General features: G+C 40.3%; 1 protein-coding gene across 12 annotated transcripts in view; it reads right to left on the bottom strand.

The window, feature by feature from the left end:
- The window catches only part of ENTPD4 (ectonucleoside triphosphate diphosphohydrolase 4), a 39,802-nt gene that overhangs the window by 9,856 nt on the left and 6,060 nt on the right, over positions 1–23,886 (bottom strand). For 6 of the 12 annotated variants that reach the window (XM_089912802.1, XM_089912804.1, XM_089912807.1 and 3 more), the window contains 7 exons: positions 19,707–19,904; positions 18,989–19,194; positions 13,291–13,441; positions 12,439–12,542; positions 4,043–4,102; positions 3,606–3,760; positions 1,854–2,020 (listed from right to left, as the gene is read on the bottom strand). In XM_089912802.1, the coding sequence (XP_089768928.1) occupies positions 1,854–2,020; positions 3,606–3,760; positions 4,043–4,102; positions 12,439–12,542; positions 13,291–13,441; positions 18,989–19,194; positions 19,707–19,904 (1,041 nt within the window). Of the gene's footprint in view, positions 1–1,853; positions 2,021–3,605; positions 3,761–4,042; positions 4,103–12,438; positions 12,543–13,290; positions 13,442–18,988; positions 19,195–19,706; positions 19,905–21,073; positions 21,352–21,549; positions 23,859–23,886 lie in introns of all 12 variants that reach the window. The other 6 variants (XM_022595044.3, XM_089912808.1, XM_089912809.1 and 3 more) reach the window with 5 other exon arrangements.

The following is a 23,886-nucleotide window of genomic DNA, read 5'->3' as shown; positions in this document are numbered from 1 at the left end:
CACGGCAACTCAAAATGCACTAAAAATGTTTAAGTAATTTAAAAAAATCCATCATCACCACTAATGGCCAAGGGATAAATATGCATCTCAAGGCTCAATTCATGACATATGTAAAAAGTGATGACTAACATTTATAATTATTATAAAAGTCCAAGATGAGTCAAATGTATACTTCATGTTACAGTTTTTAGTTGCTCTACAGCTAAATTAAAAAGTAGCACTGCAATGTCCATTGTATAACCTTCTTGACATTAAAACCAATTAGTAAAACTTAGGGTTGCAGAAGAAGGTGTTTCTCCAAAATTCTAATTTAAACATTACTTATAAAATATTTCTATTTTAAGACTATTACTAAAAATAATTATACTAAAGTGTGCTATGTAACATACTATTTTTAAAAAGAAACGGGGGCTAGTTAATCTCTCTTAACTAACGCTAACGTCTGGAGCAGACAAAGAACCAGTTTTTATTGCTTCTCCTTTTCACACATGTGAATTTCTGGAAAATGAGGTAATGAATGGCTCTGACTTGACCTTTTTTAAAGTTCAGGCCTCCACAGGTTTATTAAGATTAAATTGTAGCCATTATTTTATAATAACTATAAATGAAATATAACCTTTAAAATTCTGAATCACTATGTTGTACACCTGAAACTTATATAATATTGTACGTCAACTATACCTCAACAACAACAAAAAAGGTTAAGATAGATCAAGGAACTACACTATCATTTATTTCTATGAATCTGGATTTTTCTCCTCAAAATCGTTTCGTCAAAACAGAACAAAGGGGCTTCCCTGGTGGCACAGTGGTTGGGAGTCCGCCTGCCAACCTGGGGACAGGGGTTCGAGCCCTGGTCCGGGAGGATCCCACGTGCTGCGGAGCAACTGGGCCTGTGCGCCGCAGCTGCTGAGCCTGCGCTCGAGAGCCCGCGAGCCACAACTACTGAGCTCGCGAGCCACAACTACTGAAGCCTGCGTGCCTAGAGCCCGTGCTCTGAAGCAAGAGGAGCCACCGCAATGAGGAGACCATGCACCGCAATGAAGAGCAGCCCCTGCTCGCCACAACTAGAGAAAGCCCACGTGCAGCAACGAAGACCCAGCGCAGTCAAAAACAAAACAAAACAAAACAAAGCACAGTAATTAATACCATTTTACAAAACCCCAGATTTCAGATTTTTTTATTCATCCATATGGCTTTTCTGTTCTTATGGACTAATTTCAAATAAATAATTGGTATACACTTAAACTTATAAAATAAATTTAAACTGTTAAAGTGTTTTTGCATATTTTCTATACCAGAATTCTTCATGAACTCATTTTTTAAAGTTTCACTGCTAAAGAGGTTTAAAATCACTAACTTTGACTTCTAGATCGTTTCTTTCTCGTGAGTAACTTCCTTCACTACGGTCTGATTCACTCAATAACCGCCAGGCTGGTTTCCCACGACACCGCCAGGACATCCCGTAACTCAACGCTATCATCGTTTCCTGGGGGCCTCCAGGACACCTGAGTGGCCCAGGTGCTGAGTTTCCGCAGGACTTTGCAATCTGGAATAGCATCACCCCAGGGTTCGAAAGTATTTTAATATCCTGAAAGTGAAACCTCTAATCCAGCAGGGGAGCCATGGGTCTGAGAGAACGAGAGCCTTCTTTGGAGGCAGGTGAGCTGGGGCCAAAGGCAGGACCCTGCTGCCCTTTCATTTCCTCTCCAGCTCAGCGGGCGGGGCAATAAACAGCTAACCGTGCTCATATGCTTCTGCTGACTGAGGCCTCCCTGCTTGGCCTGGATATGTCTTCTGTGAGGACAAACCGCGGTTTCAAGGTGACGGCCGGGCAATGGGAGGTGCTTTACCTGTTCTTTTGAACTGTGCTGGCAAATATTCTGTCCTCATATCTCTGTCGAGCAGCATTGCCACCAAACCCAAGAAACGTGGCCACGTAGACGCGGTACACGTGCTCAGTTTGGTGAACGTCACATCCCAAGTTAAATTCGGCCAATAAGTTCTTAGCTACTTCTTCCTACAGACGTAAGGATCACAAACGTATTTTAAGCAATACAAAAACAATTACCTCCTGTCAAAAAGAGGGATCTACAAAAATTCTCGTCAAAAAGGAGCAAAAATTTCTGCATCTGCATTTCCCAAGGGTCCTTCTAAGCATCCCTCCTAATTCAATACGACAATCCTGACTTAAGAAATTTCAGATGGGCTGCACATTTGTGATACTGATAGGACTTTTTGAAAAGGGACATTGGCAATGTGGTTTCATATCCTCTGATCTAGTAAATCTACTTATGCAATCCTGTGCTTTGAAAATAATCCTAAACATTGAAAAGTCTCTATACACAAAGATGTCCTTTGCAATTCTGTGACAGAAAAAACTGGATGTCACCTATATATATAATTTCAAGTAGGGGTTAGTTAATAATGGTAATAAAGTTTATGGAGGAATATGCTTATGCACTGCTAAATAAAGGACAAAAATTGTACAAACAGTAAGATTATAACAACCATATTTTTAAACACTATAAACAGACAAAAAAGAATAAAGAGAAATATGCCAAAATGCTAACAGTAATTTTTTTGGATGATGCATCCATGGGAAATTTTTTTCCAAACTTACTTTTCTATGAGTTTCTTACTTTATCTGAGGGGAAAACATGACTTTGTAAAAAGAGTGTAATAGTTTCTAGAGGCATGTCTGGATGGGAAGCAGGAAACACAAATTGTAATACTTGAATTTACAAAGCATTTTCTAAGGAGCTTAATAAATACTTCAATAATGTTTACTGGGCTGATACGAGGTGCCTAGCAGGCCATTAGATATGCTATATGCACTGTCTCAATCAGCCTTATGATAACCCTCTGTTAGAGGTACTTGCAGTCACATTTATAACTGAAGAGGCTCGCTCAAAAAAGCTAAGTGACTTGCATAAGGTCCCAGAACTAGTGAGGACAGGATGACAATGCAGCTCAGGCTTGTCCAGCTCCACTCTTTTCTAACCACTCACTCTGCTAGGTATTAATCTAGAGCTGAATGGAAACAGTAATAAAGACATAGAGCAATTCAGGAAAGCATCTGGACACCCTCTACAGAAGGCCACCCAGCCTACTGGGAAACTACAGTACCAAAGGGGATATGCAGAAATCACAGAGTAAACCATGAGTTCAGAAACGTGGAAGCGGTGGATACAAACCTCTATCCTTTCCAGAAAAATCAAAAGCTGTCTGAGCCACACACAAGAGTATTTCTCCCAATTATAACTTAAGAAATCTGATACTATTATACTGAGTTTTACAATACCTGTTGAGAAAAGAAGTGACTGGAAATAGAAACAAAAACTCAAGTGTGTGGCTGACATATACACCAAAGGAAAATTCTAAGTAAGTTCAGAAAACAAACCAGCTGACTTCAATGAACAAACACAAACGGCTTAGTGGAGGTTTGCCTTGGTTTCCTCCTGTCTCCTTTCTCCTGGGCTGTGAAGGTGGTACCCTCAGCAAGACAGTAAAGATGTGTTCAGACTCAGAAAACAAAACACAAATGGATGGAGACATGTTAAATGAAAATCAAACCAAACAAGGAAATTTGTACAGATAATAACCTGCTGTGAGGAGGCAAAGCTTACAGTTTTGGGGACTTCGTATGCTATCTGGGTTGAGACGCCTCCCATGTCGAGAATACCGGCTGTTCTTTTACGGAGAATGGCTTTGCTGCTTTCGCTACCAGGGATGTTAACTTCCACAACTGCCTCATCATCTGGAAAGAATAAGAAACATCCACTGGAATGGAACAAATGCAGAGAAGCAGGATCTTGTGAAGAGTCATCCTGCTTTGATGGTGGGTTCAAGTGTATCTAGGCAGACCCAGCTTGCTCCTCCCGACTAAGATCAAGTTTCCTGTGTGACACAGCAGCACCTCCCACTCTGCTCCTACACACCCAGGTGTGTCACAACACTCAGCTCCTTTTTTATGCTTTGCATGAAATAGAAAAAGCCGTAATTTCCAGTTAGATACATTTGCTGGAAACACAATACTTACCATCTTCAATATGCTCGAATCGTCCAAGGACAAAATTAATGCCAATCCAAGCATACACACCTAGAGACGTTATAAGAAGAGTAAAGTTTAAAAGTATTTTATATAATCCTGATCACTGCAGTCAGTGCAAACATTTATTTCATTCCCTGATAAGCTGTGAAAACGTTATCTGAAAAAATACATTTCTGTTGATGTATTATCTTTTCCTAGTGGTTTTCCAAGAACTCTCAGCTTTTAATTTTGTAGTTTCATACCATTTGCATGGGTTGAAAATATAATTCCCTAGACACTCCTGTTCCTTTGAAATTTATAGGTTGTTTGGAAATACCGGAGTTTTCACTTTTTATGAGGTTAAACCTATCAAGTACAAGGTTTTAAGACAAGTGAACTCTAACCCTTCCATTCTTTTATCTCACACTTTCACTCGGTTCCCAAGTCTGATTCTCTTTTTATAACATTTTTTACATTGGACCTTCACCCATTTTCATTACTGCCTTGATTTAAGCTGGTACAGAGATCTAATTGACTTTCCTGCCCCTACTCTCCCACTCCAACCCATGCTATCCTCTGCTGGGCTGATCTACAGAACAAAGTCCAAACTCCACAGCCCAACAATTCAAGACCTGTCCAACTTGTTTTTAATTGGATAAATTTGGCATGTAACAATGTGTAAATTAAGGGGTACAGTGTCTTACTTTGATACGTTTATATATCGTAATATGATTGCCCTTGTAGCAATATTATTATATTACATCATTATAGTACAGTATTATTGTCTATATTCACTACGCTGTGCATTAACTGTCTACGGCTTATTCACCCACTGTTACAAGCTTCTACCCTTGAACACCATCAGTCTTATCTCCTGACCCCATCCCCTAGTAACCAACATTCTACTGTCTTTTTACACGTTGAACTTTTTCAGATGCCACAAATAAGTGATATCATACAGCACTTGTCCTTCTCTGACTTAACTCGCTCAGCATGATGCGCTCAAGGTCCATCCATGTTGTCAAAAATGCAGGATATCCTTCCTCCTTTCTCATGGTTGAATAAGAGTCCACTGTGTATATCTACCACATCTTTTTTTATCCATCTGTCTGTTGATGAACATTTGGGTTGTTTCCGCATCTTGGCTATTGTGAATAATGCTTCAAAAAACACGGGAGTACATGCATCTTGTCAAAATTCTATTTTCATTCCCTTTGGGCATATACCCGGAAATGGAATTGCTGGATCGTATGGTAGCCCTATTTTTATTGAGAACTTATTTTATTGAGGAACCTCCATACTGTTTTCCATAGTGTTGGACAAATTTTCATTCCCACCAACAATGTATAAGGGTTCCCTTTCCATCACATTCTCACCAGCACCTGTTGTCTCTTATCTTCTTAAGGATAGCCATTCTAACAGGTGTGAGGTGACAGCTCACTGTGGTTTTGATTTGTGTTTCCCTGATGATTAGTGATGTGGAGCATCTTTTCATGTGCCTGTTGGCCATTTTGACATCCTCTTTTGAAAATGTCTTAGTTCTTCTGCCCATTTTTAAATCAGATTTTTTGGGTTGTTGTTACTAAATTGGATAAGTTCTCTATATATTTTGGATATTAACCACTTACATGATAGATGGCTTGCAAAAAGTTTCTCCTATTCTGTAGGTTGTCTTTTCATTTTGTTAATTATTTCTTTTGCTGTACAGAAGTTTCTGAGTTTGATGTAGCCCATTTGTTGATTTTTGCTTTTGTTGCTTGTGCTTTTGGTGTCATATCCAAAAAAACATTGCCATGACCAATCGATGAGCTTCCTCCTTTCTTATTGAAGTTGTACGGTATTGAGTCTTATGTTTAAGTCTTTGATCCGTTTTGAGTTAATTTTTGTGAATGGTGTGAGACAGGGGTCCAATTTCATTGCTCTGCATGTGTTTCTCCAGTTTTCCCAGCATCATCTGTTGAAGAGACTGTCTTTTATCCATTGAGCTTTCTTGGCTCCCTTGTCAAATATTAGTTGACCATATATGCCCGAATTTAATTCCAGGCTCTGTACTGTTCCATTGGTTGCTATGTCTATTTTTGTGCCAGCACCATACTATTTTTATTACTATGGCTTTGTAGTATAGTTTGAAACCCAGATGCCTGATTGGCCTTCTTCTTTTTTCTCAGGATTGCTTTGGCTATTCAGGGTCCTTTGTGGTTCCACACAAATTTTAGGATTGTTTCTTCTATTTCTGTGAAGAATGTCTTTGTTATTTTCATGGGGATTGCACTCAATCTACAGATGGCTTTGAGTAGTATGGCCGTTTTAACAATATCAATTCTTCTGATCCATGAACACGGGACATCTTTCCATTTGTTTATGGCTTTGATGTCTTTCAGCAACGTCTTTTAGTTTTATTGTACAGATCTTTCACTTCCTTGGTTAAATTTATTCCTAAGTATTTTACATTTTGAGTGCTTCTGTGAGTGTGATCATCTTCTAGATTTCTTTTTTAGATGCTTCATCATTAGCATAAAGGAATGCAACTAATTTCTGTATGTTGATCTTGCATCCCGCCACTTTACTGAAATAGTTGATTAATGCAACAATTAATCAATATTTTTGACTGAGTTTTTAGGATTTTCTTTATATATGAACATATCATCAGCAAATAGTGACGATTTTACTTCTTTTCTAATTTAGATGTATTTCTTTGCTTTGCCTAACTGCTGTAGCTAGGACTTCCAATATTATATTGGATAGGAGTAATGAGAGTGGGCATCTTTGTCTTATTCCTGATCTTGGAGGAAATACTTTTGGTTTTTCTCCATTGAGTATAATGTTAGCTGTGAGTCTGTCATATGTGGCCCTTATTATGTTGAGGTATGTTCCTTCTACACCCAATTTATTAAGGGTTTTTGCTTGTTTGTTTTACCATGAAAGGATGCTGTGTTTTGTCAAATGCTTTTTCTGCATCTGTTGAGATGAAGTGATTTTTATCTTTCATTTTATTGATGTATTAACATTTATTGATTTACATATGTTGAATTGTTCTTGTATCCAAGGGATAAATCCCACTTGGTCATGGTGTATAATCCTTTTAAGGTGTTCTTGAATCCAGTTTGCTAATATTGTGTTGCTTTGTCGAGAATTTTTGCAGCTATATTTATCAGGATGTTCATCTATAGTTTTCTTTTCTTCTGGTATCTTTATGTGGTTTTGGTGTCAAGGTAATGCTGGCTTTGTAGAATGAGTTTGGAGTGTTCCCTGCTCCTTTCTGGAAGAGTTTGAGGAGGATTGATGTTTTCTTTAAATGCTTGGTAGAATTCTCCAGTGAAGCCATCTGGTCCTGGAATTTTCTGTGTTGAAGTTTTTTGATTACCAATTCAGTCTCTTCACTGATTACCAGTCTGGTCAGATTTTCTATTTCCTGATTCAGTCTTGGAAGGTTGTGTGTTTCTAGAAATGTATCCATTTCTTCTGGCTTATGTAATTTGTTGGCATATAATTGTTCATAGTAGTCTCATGATTCTATGTATTTCTGTAATATCAGTTGTAATGTCTCCTCTTTCATTTCTAACCTGGAGTCTCTTTTTTTCTTAGTCTGGCTAAAGGTTTGTCAATTTTGTTTATCTTTTCTAAGCTCTTTGTTTATCTAAACTAAGAGCTAAGAACCAGCTCTTAGTTTTGTTAATCCTTTCTATTGTTTTTCTGGTCTCTGTTTCATTTATTTCTGCTCTAACCTTTATTATTTCTTTCCTTCTGCTAACTTCTGGCTTAATTTGGTCTTCATTTTCTAGCTCCTTAAGGTGCAAAGTTAGGTTGTTTGAACTCTTTCTAATTTCTTAATATATGCATTTATTGCTATAAATTCTCCTCTTAGAACTGCCTTTGCTGCATCCCACAATATTTGATATGTTGTATTTCCATTTTCATTTGTTTTGAGATACAGTAAGTCCCCTACCTACAAACCTTCAAGTTGCGAACTTTCAAAGATGCGAGCGTGCATTCGCATGTGCAATCACGTAAGTTAATTCACATGTCTGGCATACACTGCCATGTGTGTGCATCCTTTACAAGTAGCTGTGCTTTTGTGCACTTTACTGTACAGTACTGTATGGAATACAGCAGTACAGTATCTTTATTTCAAGCCCAGAACCTGTGCCATCAATGTCAGGTGTGAGTGAAATTGCAGCTTGCCCTCCATCTCCTATTGCTGACGATCCTTCAGCTCTACCATCTCCCACCTCCTCTCCCTCCTCCAGTCAGTAACTCTTCTTGCCTGTTCGCTCCACGCCAGCCCCTGTATGCCAGCTGTTGTACCATACTACTGCTTTTCAAGGTACTATATTGTAAGATTAAAAATGTTATTTTTTGTGTTTGTTATGTATTATTTGTGTGAAAAGTATTATAAACCTATTACAGTACAGTACTATATAGCTGATTGGGTTAGTTGGGTACCTGTGCTAACTTTGTTGGACTTATGAACAAACTGGACTTACGAACATGCTCTCGGAATGGAACTCGTTCATATGTAGGGGACTTACTGTAATTTTAAAATTTCTCTTTTGATTTTGATTTCTTCTTTGACACACTGGTTGCTGAGAAGTATGCTGTTTAGTTTTCACGTATCTGTAGATTTTCCAGCTTTCTTCATGCTGCCGATTTTTTGTTTCATACCATTGTGGTCAGAAAAGATAGTTGGTATGATTTCAACCTTCTTAAGTTTGCTAACATTTGTTTTGTGTCCTATCATATGATCTATCCTGGAGAATGTTCCATGGACACTTGAGAAGAATGTGTATTTGGTTGCTTTTGGATGAATTGTTTTGTATATGTCTGTTAAGTTTGCTTGTCCTGGTTCAATTCCAATGTTTCCTTGTTGATTTTCTGTGTGGACAATCTATCCATTGATGACAGCGAGGTACTGAAGCCCTTACTACTGTTGTATTTTTGTCGACTTCTCCCCTAAGACCTGTCAGTATTTGCTTAATATATTTCGGTGCTCAGGTGTTGGGAGCATATACATTTACAATTGTTATATCTCCTTGATGTATTGACCTCTTTGTCATTATATAAGCATCTTCTTTGATACTTGTTATCCTTTTTGTCTAGAAGTCTATTTTGTCTGATATAACTATGCCAGCTTTCTTTTGGTTTCTATTTGCTTGGAATATCATCTTTTATCCTTCCACTTTGAGCCTATGTGTGTCTGTAGAGATGAAAAGAGTCTCCTGTAGACAGTGTATAGTTGGGTCATTTTTTTTTTTTTTGATCCATCTAGTCATTCTGTGCCTTTTGATTGGTGAGCCCAATCTATTTACATTTAATTATTTATGTGTAAGGATTTACTACTGCCATTTAATCTTTTGCCTTCTGGTTGTCTCTCCATTGTTTCTTTTTCCTTCTGTTTCTGTCTACCTTTGAAAGTTCGTGGTTTTCTATGGTGATTTGCTTAGTTTCCCCCTTTTTTATGTTACTTATCTCTGTTCGGATTTTTACTCTGTGGTTACCAAGAGGTTTACATAAAATGTCTCACAAATAGTCCTTTTTCTGCTGATAACAATTTATCTTCATTCACCTGTAAAGGTCCCATCCTTTTACTTTTCCCCTTTTATATTTTTCATGTCACAAATTCTCTCTTTTTATGCTGCAATTTTGTTACCAAGTTGTAGTACCTATAGTTATTCTTAATGTTCTTTTCCTTTAACCTTTATGCTATAATCGTTTAATATACTATTCTAAAAAAGATTTAGTTTTCTAATTCCATTTATCACCTTAATCAGAGTTTTGTGTACTTTCATCTTTTCACTTCAGCTTGAAGAGCTCCTTTCCACATTTTTTGTAGTCTAGTGGTGGTGAACTCCCTCAGCTTTTGTTTATCTGGAAAAGCCTTTACTTCTCCTTCATATCTGAAGGATAACTTTACTGGATAGAGTATTCTTGGTTGGCAATTTTTATCTTTCAATACTTTGAATATGTCATTCCACTCCTGGCCTATAGCATTTCTCCAGAGAACTCTGGTGATAGCCTAATGGGGTTTTCTTGTAGATTACTGTCTTTTTTTCCCTGGCTGCATCTAAAATTTTTTCATCACTGACTTTGGACAGTTTTAATATAATGTGTCTTGGATAAGGTCTTTCGTGTTGAAATAATGAAGTGTTCCATCAGCCTTTGGACTTGTATATCCAGTTCCTTTCTCAGGTTTGTGAAGTTCTCAGCTATTATATCTCTGAATTCTCTCTGCTCCCTTCTCTCTCTCTTCTCCTTCTAGGATATCCATTCATCTTACGTTGGCTTTTCTAATGAAGCCTGATAGTTTTCATAGGGTTTCTCCACTTTTTAAAAATCTTAGTTCTCTCTCCTCTTCCACCTGAAATGTTTCTATATTCCTACCCTTGAGCTCACTTATTCTCTCTTCATCTGATGTGCTCTACTTTCAATGCTTTTTAATGCATTCTTCATCTCATTTATTGAGTTCTTCAGCTCTAGAATTTCTGTTTGGTTCTTTTTTAGAATTTCAATCTCTTTGCTAAATTATTCTGCTTGATAATTTTATTCCTGAGATCACTGTACTGCCTTTCTGAGTTTTCTCGTACCTCATTGAATTTCTTCCTAATAGCTATTTTGAATTCTTTACCAGTTAGATTGCAATATTCCATGTCTTTAAGTTCTGTTGCTAGAAAAGTGTTTTTCTTCTTTTTGTGATACCACACTGCTTTGATTTTTCATAGTGTTTGATGAAAAGTGGCTCTGTCACTGCATTTGAAGTAGCAAATGACTTTCCTATTTAAGTAAAGCTTTGTTTACTATCATTCTAACAATTCAACACACTGGTCACTAGAAGCCTTTGTTTTGTTTTCTAGAAGGTGGCACTACAGCACAAGTTTTTGGTTTTTCTTACCTGAGCTGACTCATCACTAAGGTTGGGAGTATGAACATAAAAAAAGCCAGTGGAAAGGGAAAAAAATGGATGGTGACAGAGTTGGGGAGATGTGTGCTTAGTACGTGGGGCTTTGAGTGTGCCATAGCCCAGAAGAGGATCCTTGAGTGGAGGTGTGGGAGTCCCAGAGGTCTGTGGGCTGTCCTCTTGCTAGAATACCAGGGCAGACAGCAAGAAACTCATTCTTTCAGCTCTCTCTGCCTTCTTCTCTCTTCTTTCTCTGCCCCAAGTTGCTGTGGTCTCTCCTCACAGAGTCCCTCCAGCTGCAGTACTCAGCCAGGTAAACTCCCCACCCCAGCTTACCACCTTCACCCTCCACCTCTGCCACAGGTCGTGCTGGCCCACTGCCACCCCTGCTGCTCCTGGCCTGGCTCTGTAGCTTCCTCTGAGGTCCAATCCACTCACTTTCTTGGGCACTGATGAGTTGATCTCTTGGGTGTCCTAGTGTGCTGTGCAGAGGCACTTTCTTTGGTTATGGATGTCCATGGATTTAGTTGTAAATCAAAGGGGAGAGAGAAAAGGAACCATGCACGCCACCATGATACTGACATCACCAAGACCTATCCAACTTTTAATATTACCACAACCTTTTGAAAGGGCCATCATCCCACCAAATTAAAATATTTTTATTCCTCTGTCCATAGTGCAGCTTTTCTGACCTATGTTGACTCAAATCATTTCTTCTGCCTAGAATGAGCTTCCTATCCCTCTCTCAGAGTCCTAGCCTTACCATGATTTGGCATGCTGTGTTTATAATTATCCCTTGAGGCCTAGTTCAAATGTCACTTTCTCCATGATGCCCCTAGTTAGGAAAAAAAAAAGTCTCCTTCTTTCAAATTTCCATGATAGTTTTTCCTTATCTTCCTTATGGCATCTAAAACTCTGCCTTATATAAGCAGCTAACTGTGTACCTTACTTGTCTATAAACAGCTTGACGGCAATATGTGAATTTCGCCCAATTACTGGCGAAATGATAGGTGATTTTGAAATAAATGCTTTTTGGCCTCCATTTCTAGCAAGCTATTCCCCAAATAATTTCAGTGATTTGCCCTTTCATTCTCAAGTAGAATTATTTCTTTGAAAACAGAACATTTCCTCAGTGTATCAAAGTCAAGAATAATTTCCCCTTCCTAACAAGTAAATCAGTAGACGGTTCCAACAGTTCAGTAATTATCATAATTCCAGAAAGCTGTATAACTTAGGCAAGGAACACAAAGCTTTTCTATCAAAACAAGTCCAAAATATACTTCCTAAATGTGATGAAGACAAACCAAGTTATTTTTTAATGGCTTAATGTTTGGATTATAAAGACCAGTCATGTAAGAAACTGATTTTTCCATTTAAAAATTATAATATTTGAAGGCATGGTTTCCCAAATTTTAAGATGTTAAGAGTAATTTAATAAAGTGTACATGAGGAAGACTGGGAGGACTTAAAGGAATAGCTTCCCAAATTTCAAGTTGAAGACTAACATACCGACCTTCTTGTTTCCCTGAAATTACTTCTGCATGAGAGTCAGAAAACAGAAAGTCGAAGTGCACGGGGATGTCAGTCAGAAGGTCTTCTAGAATGGCTTTCTGTTGACTGTAAGACAATCCAAAAATTTACATATCAATATATTATATCCTGAATTTTTCAGTTTTAGAAAGAAAAAAAAAACCCCTATGGCTCTGGTATATCTTATGTGAAAAAAAAATTTTTTTAAACCAAAGCAGTTCATTGAAAAGACTGTTTATTTTAAGAAGGAATTTTCATGTAAAATAGACAGCGAGTGGGAAGCAGCCGCATAGCACAGGGAGATCAGCTCGGTGCTTTGTGACCACCTAGAGGGGTGGGATAGGGAGGGTGGCAGGGAGGCTCAAGAGGGAGGAGATATGGGGATATATGTATACATATAGCTGATTCATTTTCTTATACAGCAGAAACTAACACAACATTGTAAAGCAATTATACTCCAATAAAGATGTTACAAAAAGAGAGAAGGAGTTTTCAGAAGTTGTGTAAATTATGTGATTCCGAGATGTAAAACTACAACTGCAAACAATCCTTAAACAAATAAAATAGAAAATCAGTATTTTTATGACAACTTTACAGTTTACTATTTATAGTCATAAATAAGTACATTAAAAGATATTTGGTGAGTTCTGGCTAAGGGAATAGGTCTGGTACTACTCCAGATTTGAAAAAAGAATTTTTAATGTCTTCCTTTTGATGATGATGATGGAAGAGGAAGACAAGGAGGAGGGAGATGACGGGGATGAAGAGGGAGAAAACCCACCACAGCCAATACCACCACCAGGCTGGCTGGCCCTGCCCTCGTGGGAAGGATCACCTTTCGGGGAGGATTCTCATTCCAGCTGTGCAGAGAATGTAGAGAGGGGTCTCTTTGTGTTTTGCCCGTGGTACATGCTCTGCAGCGAAGTTCAAGAGCGGAGAAATGTAATCACTGACTTTCTCTGGAGAGGTAGCAAACTCTGAAATGCCTACAGAAAAAGGACACTCATGTTAACAAGTAGATACTTTAGCTTATAAGGTATGCTTCTTCATAAACTGTCACTGTTTGCAGATGACATGATACTACACACAGAAAATCCTAAAGACACCACCAAAAAACTACTAGAGCTCATCAATGAATTTGATAAAGTTGCCGGATACAAAATAAACATACAGAAATCTGTTGCATTTCTATACACTAACAACGAACTATCAGGAAGAGAAATTAAGGAAACAATCTCATTTACCATCACATCAAAAAGAACAAAATACCTAGGAATAAACCTACTTAAGGAGGTAAAAGACCTGTATTATGAAAACTATAAGACACTGATGAAAGAAACTGACGACAACACAAACAGGTGGAAAGATATACTGTGTTCTTGGAATGGAAGAACTAATACTGTTAAAGTGACCATACTACCTAAGGCAATCTACAGATTCAATGCAATCCCTAACATTTTTCACAGAACTAGAACAAGTAATTTAAAAATTTGTATGGAAACACAAAAGAATCCGAACAGCCAAAACAAACCTAAGAAAGAAAAGAACTGGTGGTATTACACGCCCTGACTTCAGACTATATTACAAAACTACACTAATCAAAACAGCATGGTACCGGCACAAAAACAGACATATAGCTCAATGGAACAGAATAGAGAGCTCAGAAATAAACCCACACACTTACAGTCACCTAATCTACAACAAAGGAGGCAAGAATATACAATGTAGAAAAGACAGTCTCGTCAGTGAATGGTTCTGGGAAAACTGGACAGCTATATGTAAAAGAATGAAATTAGAACATGCTCTTGCACGATATACAAAAATAAACTCAAAATTGATTAAAGACTTAAATGTCAGATCAGAAACCATAAAACTCCTAGAGAAAACATAGGCAGAACACTCTTTGACATAAAAAGTAGCAATATTTTTTTTGGATCTGTCTCCTAAGGCAGAGGAAAGGAAAGCAAAAATAAACAAATGCAACCTAATTAAACGTAAAAGCTCTTGCACAGAAAAGGAAACCATCGAAAAAACAAAAAAGACAACCTACTGAATGGAAGAAAATATTTGCAAGTGATATGACCAATAGAGTTAATATCCAACATATATAAACAGCTCATACAACTCAATATCAAAAAAAGCAAACAACCCGATTAACAAATGGTCAGAAGACCTGAAGAGGCATTTTTCCAAAGAAGACATACAGATAGATGGCCAACAGGCACATGAAAAGATAATCAACATCCCTAATCATCAGGGAAATGGAAATCAAAACCACAATGAGATATCATCTCACACCTGTCAAAATGGATATCATCAAAAAGACCATAAACAAAAAATATTGGCAAGGATTTAGAGATAAGAGAACCCTTGTACACTGCTGGTGGGAATGTAAATTGGTGTCACCACTGCAGAAAACAGTATAGAGGTTCCTCAAAAAACTAGAAACAGAACTACCATATGATCCAGCAATTCCACTCCTGGGTATATATCTGAAGGAAACAAAAACACTATTAGAAAAGATACATGCACCCCAATTTTCACAGCAGCATTATTTACAATTGCCAAGATATGGAAGCAACCTAAGTGTCCATCAACAGATAAAGATGTGGTATGTGTATGCAATGGAATATTACTCAGCCAGAAAAAAGAATAAAATTTTGCCATTTGCAACAACATGGGTGCACCTGTAGGGTATCATGCTTAGTGAAATAAGTCAGACAGAGAAAGACAAATACTGTTTATTATCACTTATATGTGGAATCTAAAAAAATACAACAAGCTAGTGAATATAAAAAAAAGGAAACAGACTCACAGATATAGAGAACAAACTAGTGGTTACCAGTGGGGAGAGGGGAGGGGGAAGGGCAAGATAAGGTAGGGGATTAAGAGGTACAGAAGAAAAAAAAGTTATGCTTCTTTAACGAGGCTAATTTGAGAGCAATTCACACTACACACCATACACTCCTAGTTTTTCCCTGTCCCTCTGGCAACTCCTTCCACAGTGTCTCGGCTGTTAAGTGACGGTGGTGCTACCTGTTCAGTCCTATGCTGTCTTCTGAGTCATCACAGACCTAATTGAGCAACTATTGTGTGTCAGACACTTGGGATCAGCTGCACATGAGCTCGCCCCTGCCCTTGAGAAACATGCCCCCACTGTCCTCAGCAGGTTCACTCACTCCCATGGCGGCCATCACCATCTATGCCTCAGATCTCCAAATCTTAATCGCAGCCATCCAGCTCTCTTCCCCAACCTCCAGATCAGTATGTAGTAACTGTCCACTGGACACAGCCATGTGCTTGTCCTCACAGCAACATATGTAAACCCAAACTCAACTTCCACTGTAAACCTGGCTCTTACTGCTCGTGACCTACCTTAGCAGCCCCAGCCAGTATCCTGGATAAAATCCCTCTCCCTCACCCCAACGTGTGTTCTGGGTTTCACTGATCGCCTGTCCTTGGCTCTGCTCACACTATGGCACGTCTCCTCTCTGCTGGACACCACCAGCCTCTACCAGCCTGCTGCAGCACATCCTACTCTCAAGTCCTGGCAATCCCCAACCACTCTCCGTGGTCTGAGATCCTCTGGTGGCTCCTCAATGCCCTCCAGATAAAGCTCAGCTCTAGAACAGCATAACGTGCCCTGAGCACTCACCTATCCCATCTCTTGCCACATTCTTTCCATTTGGCTTCAACTAGACTGCATAAAATTTCTGTAATGCATCATACTCTGGCCTTAGGGCCCCTGCAGCTCCACCAGGAAGGGGCTTCTCTTTGACTGCCTCCCTCCCCCCACCCCTTTCACCTGGCTGACTCCCGCTCACCCAATGAACTATGCCCTCTCTGGAAGTCCTCCCTAACAGGACCCTGAAGGCGAGCTCTCATTACATTCCATGCTTAACCCTACCTCTCGGTGGAGCACTCATTCCACCTCATCGAAACTACCTATTTACTTGCCTGTCTCATTTCAACTGGAAGTTTCTTGAGGGCACAAACTGTGTCTTGTTCAAATTTATTCTCAGCACCTGACACAGTCTCTTGGCAAATAGCAGGTGCTCAACAAATATTTGTTGAATGAGTACATAAGTGAATGACTATTTCCAGCTGTCATTTAGCCTACAACATTAAAGCTGAGGGGGATTTTAGAAGTCCAAAATTTATTTCACAGATTAGGAAACTGTGGACTCAGAAAGATTAAGCGATCTGTCAAAGCAATCAGCATCAAGCAATCTAAAAGCCAGATTTTTTGGACTCCACATACATTGCCATTTCAATGGACACCAAGCCCAAAGCTATCTAGAATCTATTAAGTAAGGAAATTTCTAGAGTTTTGCTATAATGCTATACACAAGAGCCCATGCTTCAGGACAGAGAAGTACTATAAAAAGGTACCTGAATTTCCACTTCAAACATTTCCTGTAGCATCAAAGAGAATCATATTCAGACTGATTTTAATGAGATTCTGGTGTGTACCCTGGGATGCTATGGTAGCTGCCCCTTGTTCTCAGGGGACAACTCCAAGGCATGACAGTTTTCATCTTATTCCATGAGAGCAGGTAATCACTGATGGAACCTGGGATGTGAAGCCAGACGAAATGCAAAGTGCTTTACAGAGTTTAATTTTTTAATTTTCTGGTGAATTTATTTGGTCAATATTACTTTAACCCTGAAAGTGTTTCTAGATTTAGAGACACATAAAAATGTAAGAAATGGGAAAATAGAAAACGGAGTCATTCACTAAGACTTACAGAGAAAATGATCTTCTATGAATAACTTTAAAAAAATGTTCACGGGTTGGGCTTCCCTGGTGGCGCAGTGGTTGAGAGTCCGCCTGCCGATGCAGGGGACACGGGTTCGTGCCCCGGCCCGGGAAGATCCCACATGCTGCGGAGCGGCTGGGCCCGTGAGTCATGGCCACTGAGCCTGCGCGTCCGGAGCCTGTGCTCGGCAACGGGAGAAGCCACAGCAGTGAGAGGCTCACGTACAGCAACAACAACAACAACAACAACAACAACAACAAAAAAAATGTTCATGGGGGCTTCCCTGGTGGCGCAGTGGTTAAGAATCCGCCTGCCAATGCAGGGGACACAGGTTCAAGCCCTGGTCCCGGAAGATCCCACATACCACGGAGCAACTAAGCCTGTGCATCACAACTAGTAAGCCTGCGCGCCACAACTACTGAAGTCTGCACACCCAGGAGCCCATGCTCCGCAACGAGAAGCTACCGCAATGAGAAGCCTGCGCACCACAACGAAGAGAAGCCCCCGCTCGCCGCAACTAGAGAAAGCCCGCACGCATCAACAAAGACCCAACTCAGCCAAAAATAAATAAATTAATTTAAAAAAATGTTCATGGAAATGTACTCTGGTATCAAAATAATGCTTATACAAGACGCTCAGAGTAAGTTCCCTCTCTTTAACCTGAAAAATGAGGTAGAGATTTTGAATTTTCTGAGCTATATGCTGGTGCCAAGCTGCCCAAACCTCAAAGAACAGTCAACCTGTCGAGTGTTGCCTGAAGAAAGAAGTGGGACTGACTTATTCACTGAAGAATGAGTAGGATGCAAAAGGTCTACAGTCCTGGTAGACTGTTTTATGAGGACAGGTTTTCTTATCAGTTAAAACTAATCTCTTTTTCACTTACATTTTTGAAATGGGAGATAGTAAGCTATGACAGCTATTTTTTGTCAACATTCTCTAATATATTCAAAGATAAATTCTTCAGAATTTTTTATTTAATATTTTACTATTCAACACATTAACTAAATGAAACAAAAGTGCTGAAACTCTATTAAGATCTATGGTCCAATCACATCAGTGATTATCAACCATCAAGACGTAAGGTGCCTATTTCAAGGTACTCCTGAGATCTTCCATTCCTAACACTCTTGACAGAAGGGTGCTGCCCGTGGAAATAATACAGATACAGAAAAAGGTTGAGAACCACTGATTTAAATTGTCTAACGAGGAAGGCAAATCCCAATTTTTACATAACACACTGACTTAGAAATTACAGTATCTTTAAAACTAGACATAGTGATATCAGCTCTTCTAAGTTCTATTGTCACTCTTCTTAAATAACCTAGATGATTAGAAATGCACTGGGGTAGCAGTTTTTAAAAATAACAAATACATACCAATGTATTCAAGTACAGATATCCATGAGTTATCTGAAATTACCTTGTCATTAAGGATAGAGACCAACGGCTACCAACTAGAAAACAATCCCTCCATAATTAACGTCAACTAGCCAACATTTGAGCAGACACCATAAGTAAAGGCACTATGGTAAATGCTGCAGGAGACAGAAAAAGAGAGACAAGGGTTTAGGCTGTTTTATGAAGGCATTAGTCACCTTATGCAAGATGAACAGAAAAGGGGAAACAGAGTGAAACAAGGAGATCAACTGGGTCCTGGTGTGAGCTCTGAATGAGGGTGATGACTGCAAGGAGAGAAAGGGAAAGACGTGAAAGCCAGCACAGAGAATGAAAAGGCAGAGCCTGGTTACCAGTCAGGTATTTATCATTCACATACCGGGTTTTATTTTCATAACCACAGGCTTTCGGTTTTTATCCCGCATTTGCCTGATATCCAACAGATCATGAGGATTGCCGTTATGCCTTGGCCAGCAATAAACAAATATCCGAGACCCGCTGCTACCACAGTCCACCACGATACCATAGTTCACATTGGGGTTATTGGTGTCTGTAGCTTCAATGTCAGTAACTCGCGCCAAGTACCTTGTTTAGAGAAACAAACACATACTTTTAATGAGACAGAGACTATCAATGATGCAAGAAACAAACACCAAATCAGTGATCTCTAAGCTGTGTGGTAGCACCACCGTAACACTTTTACAACTGCCGAATGATTAAAAAGTCAAAAGAAAACAAAAAAAGTGATAGTGATAAAAGTCATCTAGAGCAGATACACACTCATCATTCCTTTAACTAAGTTCAAATAAGCTCTGAAAAGCAAAACTCTATTTCCAAACTATCAACATTAACTGAGAAATCAGCTTAAAAGATATCACAGGAGAAGCTTATGCTTAAATCCTCTTATGATGTGGATTTGGTGGTAAATGACTAAACCATTTCAAACAGTTTAATTTTTCATGCTATGCTGTATTCGGTACAAAATCTGTTTCCTCCAGCCACCTGCTCCTTAAATTCCATCCAAGTCCCCAAAGTCTGGAAGTCATCACATGAAGGTATGGCATCCCATCTAGAAAACACATGTTTTCTCCTCCTACCTTTGAAACTTCTTATCTCTGGAGAGCCGCCCATACTTATTTCGGATTATGACAACGGAAAAGTATAAAAGTGAGACAGCAGCAGCCAGAACGCTAATGACGAGAATCTGGCGTAAGTTGGTGTTCAGAATTCGGGGACACCCCACTGGAGAGATGCTGAAATGCCAGGAAGCCGGAAGAAGACAGGAGATGCCGATCCTGAAATTTCAAAAGGCAGGTTTAGCTAAAGCAGTCTGCTCCAGAGAGGCCTCCCCTCACTTCCACTGATCTGAAAGTTAAGACATTCAGCTTGAGCTGCCCCTACTTCCCTGCTGGTAGGTTATCGGTATACCTGCATCTTCCACGTTGCTATTTTGCTATGTTAACTCGTTATTATAAAATTACATGAATGAGAATTCAGCCCTGATGACACTTCTGTGTTCCCCCTTTCTGGAGAGTATTAAGTAGTTTTATTTGTGCCCGGCTTTGTTCCAAAAATAGAATTATAGACAGCTTATAAGAATAAGTTCAATAAGATAAATAAGTAAATCTATAATGAAACCAGGTTTAAGGAGGCTGAATTTAGAGCCCAGAAACACATGTAATAAGGAAAGCCTGCAAAGGTGGCTGAGCATGATAGCGACCAAAAACCCTGTCTGTTACAGCAGAAACATAAACAGCCCAGGAGGAATAAGATTTTCTAACACTGAATCCCGAGGCCAATCTCTCCCGTGCTGATTGTGTGAGAAAAAGGGAAAAAACAGTATCTTTAACAACATCCCCGCAGCAGTCAATAAATACGTTTTGTATATCCTGTGTTTTTAGAAATATTCCTGAGACATTTTTGCAAATAAACTTTCTTCTCAGTTTGTCAGGAATGAGAGACTATTATTAGGCTTAAAAAACAAAACAAAACAAACCTTGCTGTCTTTGGGATAAATTCTATTGTTTACTGTTAATTTCTACACTCTTCCCTTTAAAGAGTGCTTCATGAACTAAAACATCTCACAGAAGGGGGAGGGATCCCGCTAACCCAATGGAATTTTCTATTTGTAGTTTCTGGTGTCCATGTGGGTTCTTGGGCCACGCCACGGAGTTTATCACCCCTCCCATACCTCCGAGGCTTACAGGCGGTCATCCTGTGCTTAATACAACTCCTCCCAGATTCCAACATGTGTGCCCTTTACAGTAAACTACATGAACCCCACTTTCCTTCTGTGACAGGCGCCCCCCTGGCGCCCTGGAAGAACAAAGGTGTTACACAGAAGTGTAGCACGACTCTGAACACTTCTCACTTGGGATTTAGATTCTTCCCCCCTCTCGAGACCTGCTTCTGTGGCACCAAATCTTGGGTTTTACAGTGCCGGTGATTCGGCACCATCACTCACCTCCCCATGCTGGCAGGTCAGAGGTCAGGCGAGGCCCTGGGAGTCAGTCCTCACACACCATTACAAAAGGCCTCCTGGTGCCAGAGCCCTCCTGTTCCAGGAAGCGACAAAAGTCACAAAGACAGCACAAGCCAAGGAGACGCTATGTTCTTTATCAAGTGCCTGCTTAAGCCCAAGCACACGTAACCTGGTCTGTGATCCTTGCAGCGGAGCTCTCAGCTCAGTTTATTTTGAGCAACACACTTCGAAGTTAATTTCATGCTATCAGAGACATAGGCCTAAATCAAAAGAGATAATAACAGTCTGGCATTTTTACCTAAATGCGAATCAGTGACGCCAAAATACAGGTCACCGAACAGGTCTTAACCACCTTATGGTGCTGAATGTTAAGGAAGATTAGGGGTGGGAGTAGGAGGCAGGCAGAATGAATAACCGAATGGGAGTCTGAACTCTCCATTCAGCTGATAAATACCTACTAGATCACTCTTTTATGTACAAAGTACCATGCAAGGCACCATGTTCCGAGTGAGCTCTGTCACCTTCACCGTGGCTGCCACTCCTTCAGCTCCCAGACCTCAAATCACAGGAGAACAGGAGGCCGGGGCCTCCTTCCAACCTGCCGGATCCGAAGGACGCGTGATCCTGGGTCTCCTTCTTGGTCTTGTGGCACCGATGTACCTCTTCCAGGCCTCTCAGGACAGCTGTCTCCCCTAGTCTGCTTCTTAGCTCTTGAATGATTCCTTCTCAGGACCCTCCACGTCTTGGCGTTTCTGCACATCCTGTCTGCTCTGTTCCCCAGGTTCTCTGTCTTGGCTCCAATCTCTCTAACTCTAATCTCTGTTCCTGGTCAACTTCACTTACTGCTTCAATGATCCAACAGCTCAGAACTTTCTTTCTCCACCCCAGGCTTCTCCTCTGAGCTACAGATACGTATCTTCAAGCACCTACCAACACCCCCATCTGAACATCGCACAGGCCCATGAGAAACACTTCTAAAGCTGAACCCTTCCACTGTACCCTCATCCTCTCCTCCCACGCTCCTCCTCTCAGTCTCAACCCCACCGACTGCTCAAGCAGAAACTAGGGAGGCGTGCCTGACCCCTCCCTCCTCCTCATCCTCCCGAGCCGACTTCTTACGGAGTCCTTCCATTTCTCTAACCTCCGTTCCTCTAAAGCCTGTCCCTTTTCTTAGCAATCTCTGACTCTTACCTGGCCTATCAGGACAGCAGCCTAACTTGTCAGTCTCCCACCTGCAGTCTCAACCTAGCGGCTCTCCAGTTCCTCACCCCATAGCTTCAGGCAGATTCTTCAACAGAAACTGACATCCACCCCATCCCTGCTCAGGTCCAGGATCCTGTTAATCTTGTGCTGGAAATCCTCCAACGGCTCCCCTTGCAAGTAAATAAAGGCCAAAGGCTGTACCCTGACTCCCCGTTCTACGGGATCCGGACATCTGTTACTGCTCTGACCTCACCGTCCCTCTCCCTTTCCTCACTTCACTCCAGCCACACTGCTGTCCACACTGTCTTCACACACGCCAGGCACTGTCTGGTCTCAGAGCCTCTGAATGTGCTGCTCCCTCTGCTTGGAAATAATCCATATGGCTTATTTTTTCACTCCCTTCAGATCTTTACTCAGTGTCACCTTCTCAGGGAGGCATGCCCTGGCCACCCAATCTATAACTGCAAGCTCTCCCCTCCATCCAGCTCCCTTCCCTGGGTTATTTCTCCTCCTTAGCATTTACGTATTTATTAACTTTTTTTTTTTTTTTTTTTTTTGCCACACCACATCATGCAGGTTCCCAGTTCCCCAACCAGGGATCGAACCCATGCCCTCTGCAGTGGAAGCTCGGAGTCTTAACCGCTGGACCACCAGAGAAGTCCCTTTATGAACTTCTTATATAGTGCTTATTATGTGCCAGGCCCTGCTGAAATGCTTTGCAAATACTAATCTATTCCTCCTATCGACCACCAAGGTAGGTACTATTTGCATAATATTTTACAGATGAAGCCAGGAGGCTGAGTAATGTACCTGAGGTCACACAACTAATAAAAGGTGAATATAAGTAAAAGAGCTGGGATTCAAGCATGTGAATCCATACTCCTATCCTGTCCTCTAACACACTCTGTGTGTGTGTGTGTGTGTGTGTGTTTGCATTTCTCTTGCTCATGTGTCTCCTCCTCCAGAATGCCAGCCCCACAAGGGGCCAGATTTAGGTCTGCTTGGCTGCATTCCCGGCGTGGCAGCCCCTAGGAAAGGGCCTGGCAAGAAGTCAAGTTTCAGAGTTCTGGGACCGAAAAGGGTCACAAACTTATACACTAGGGTAATCTTTCCAAAAGGAACAGTAATCATGACACCTCCCCACCTCCCAATTTTTCTCTCTCACTCAGGAAAAAGTCCTAACTCCTTAGGATGGTAAAGGAGGTCCTTCTCGATCTAGTCTTGCGCTATTCCATACAGTAGCCATTGCCACATGTGGCTAAAGTAATTTAAACTAAAAATTCAGTTTCTCCAGACTCACAGATATAGAGAACAAACTAAGTGGCTACCAGTGGGGAGAGGAAAGGAGGGAGGGGCACGTGAGGGGTAGGGGATTAAAGATGTTCATCACAGTGTTATGTATAATAGCAAAACACTGTTCTAAACTAGTGTGCCTTATAGGGGGGTGGGTTAAATTAAACATGGTCCATGTATGCAATGGACTAGGATGTGACTGTTAGAGGTGCTGACACAGATCTACATTTACTGACATGGAAAGATACTCATGATAGGTTAAGTGAAAAAACTAACATCATGCATAGAGAGGAGAAAAT

Source organism: Delphinapterus leucas, chromosome 6 (genome assembly GCF_059928025.1).
Source record: "Delphinapterus leucas isolate spDelLeu-1000000601 "Yukka" chromosome 6, BTC_Dleu_Yukka2, whole genome shotgun sequence".
Classification (NCBI taxonomy): domain Eukaryota; kingdom Metazoa; phylum Chordata; class Mammalia; order Artiodactyla; family Monodontidae; genus Delphinapterus; species Delphinapterus leucas.
The sequence above is the reverse complement of the archived record's forward strand: the minus strand, read 5'-3'. Positions and strand labels throughout refer to the sequence as shown.